The 2,216-nt window shown below is 56.1% G+C and overlaps 1 protein-coding gene across 1 annotated transcript in view; it reads right to left on the minus strand.

The window, feature by feature from the left end:
- Window positions 1–264: 264 nt before the first annotated feature.
- Window positions 265–2,216, minus strand: part of LOC103804766 (inositol 1,4,5-trisphosphate receptor type 3-like) — a gene marked incomplete at both ends in the record, with an annotated part of 17,672 nt that continues 15,720 nt past the window's right edge. The window contains 4 exon segments of the mRNA XM_009077398.1: window positions 265–360; window positions 765–957; window positions 1,447–1,611; window positions 1,698–1,870. Of these exon segments, the coding sequence (XP_009075646.1) occupies window positions 265–360; window positions 765–957; window positions 1,447–1,611; window positions 1,698–1,870 (627 nt within the window).

Raw genomic sequence — 2,216 nt, forward strand, 5'->3', positions numbered from 1 at the left:
CAGCGCCGGGCTCAGGGACCCTGCCGGGGTCCCCCGGCCACCCACCTCCAGCCAGCTCCTCCTGTGGAGCTCCAACTTCCCTATTGACTAACTCAATCTACCTCAACGTTTTTTGATGCCAGGGTCAGCGCAAAACCCTCTCGCCTAACACGTGCCAGCAAAGTGGGCTGTTTGTTTCCCCCTGGGGAAAGCTGGGAGCGTTCCCAGCTGGCTGGCAGAGCCTCCCTGCCACGGTGACTCAGCCTTTCGGGGGAACTCTCTTACCTGTCAAGGCAGTGGGCACGGCAGAGCAGTTAATTTTGTCGCTGCTGCACGACTCCACGAAGCTCTCCATGCTCCTTTGCATCCCCAAGGGGTCGTCTGCCAGGAAGAGACCACAGCTCTGTCAGCACAGACCTCACCTCGGCAGAGCTCACCAGCACCTTCCCACTGCCTCTTCCCACAGCTTTCAAGCTCCTGGGGAAAATTTGCTTCCTATTCTTCTATTTTTTTCTAGGCTTGACTCTTTTGCTGAGTTCAGTGAGACTCCACAGCGCTGACACTCCATCAGTAGCTCTGTACCACCTTCACTGCCATCACTAACCCCAAACCTGCTCTCTGCAGCACGAGGTCCCCACCAAAAGGAGCTGGTTACCGTACCGGTGACCCCCAAACCAGTGCTCCCAGTTTACAAGGCCACACAGACGTGTGTGTTCCTGCAGTGGGGAGGGAGCAGAGGCCCAGGCAGTGCCCACGCTCTGCCCCAGGCCACGGGGCTGACCAACCTCCGGCGCTGCTGTCGGGCAGCCGATCCACCTCCAGGATGAAGTCATCCTTCAGGAACAGGAAGCCCACGATGGAGAAGAGGTAGACGAGGATGAGAGCCAGCAGGGCTGTCAGCAGGATGGAGCGCCCGTTCCGCGTCACACTTTTGATGACATTAAACAAGGTCTCCTCACGGTAGATCAAGTCAAACAGCTGAAAGGACCCAGGAGCAAAGAGATGCTGCAGGGTGCTTTCCTTGATAATGCCTGGCCTATCTCTATCCCCTTTTATCCCGAGATCTTGGATGGCTCAGCAGACCTTGACTAACTTTCACACAAAGCCTTTAAGTTTCCCAGCTTACTGGAGGGAAGCAAAGAAGAATGAAGTGACTTATGCACAGCAGGAGAGCCCAGAATAGGCCACATGCACTCTGCCTCTGCCCTCTCCAGCTCACGTTGTCTCCCAGCTGACCCAGATAAAGTACACAGCAGAGATTAGACAGAGAGATACAGCACACGACCAGGAGAGAGACAGCAATAGATACTGTCGGGAGGCAGAAAGATCAGCCCACGCAAAGATTAGAGCACAGGGAATTGTTCTCTCTCCTGCTATCAATCGGCCCCCGGAAGGTGCCACAGGAGCCCTCCAGCCTCTACCACGGCAGCCAGGCCACCTGTGCCCCAACACCTGCACTGACTGTACCAGGATGCTGTAGAAGAGCTCGTGCACGAAGAGCCCCAGGACGCTGGTCACGATGTAGCCGACATGGTAGAGGAACTCCACGTCCATGATCATGGCCTTGTAGCCGCGGATGAAGGTCCCTCGGTTGCCCACGAAGCTCACCACGAACACAATCTTGTTGGTCAGCTGGGAAGAGACGGGAGGGAGTGGGGTTGGCTGCTCTCCAGGGATGCAGAACAGCCTCCTGCTGCCCCAGCCCACGGAGCACTCACGTTGAGGGCCCCCAGGATGTTGAGGGTGAGCCCGATGCCCAGGTAGTAGATGGAGCGCAGGATCAGGGCCACGAGCAGCGGCCTGACGCCGTAACGCTTGGTGAACAGGGCCATGATGGAGAAGCAGATCAGGATCCAGAAGAGCAGGGAGATCAGGGGGGAATCCAGCACTCCTGGAAGAGCAGCCCGTGGATGTTAGATGGCAGGAGATGAAATGCAGCTGCCAGTCAGGCACTGCTGCTGCCAGGCTGCCCCAGAGCACTAATGAGCTCGTTATCAGAGAGAGGTGATGCTGGACTCTGAAGACTGGTATTGATTCAGAAGGTTCTATCTGATACATTTTCTAACATCTTTTATCTGAGATCTCACTGTGGATGATGGAGGCTTTGCCTGACAGCAGGAGCCTATTCCATCATCTTCCCACATCTCACAAACAGGGAAAGTGCAGCCCGGGGAGAAGAGAGGTTTCCCTAAGAAGGAAGCAGTGGGAGGGCTGGCAAACAAAATCCTGACTCAATC

The sequence above is a fragment of the Acanthisitta chloris genome, unplaced genomic scaffold, assembly GCF_000695815.1.
Source record: "Acanthisitta chloris isolate BGI_N310 unplaced genomic scaffold, ASM69581v1 scaffold21750, whole genome shotgun sequence".
In the NCBI taxonomy this organism is placed as follows: domain Eukaryota; kingdom Metazoa; phylum Chordata; class Aves; order Passeriformes; family Acanthisittidae; genus Acanthisitta; species Acanthisitta chloris.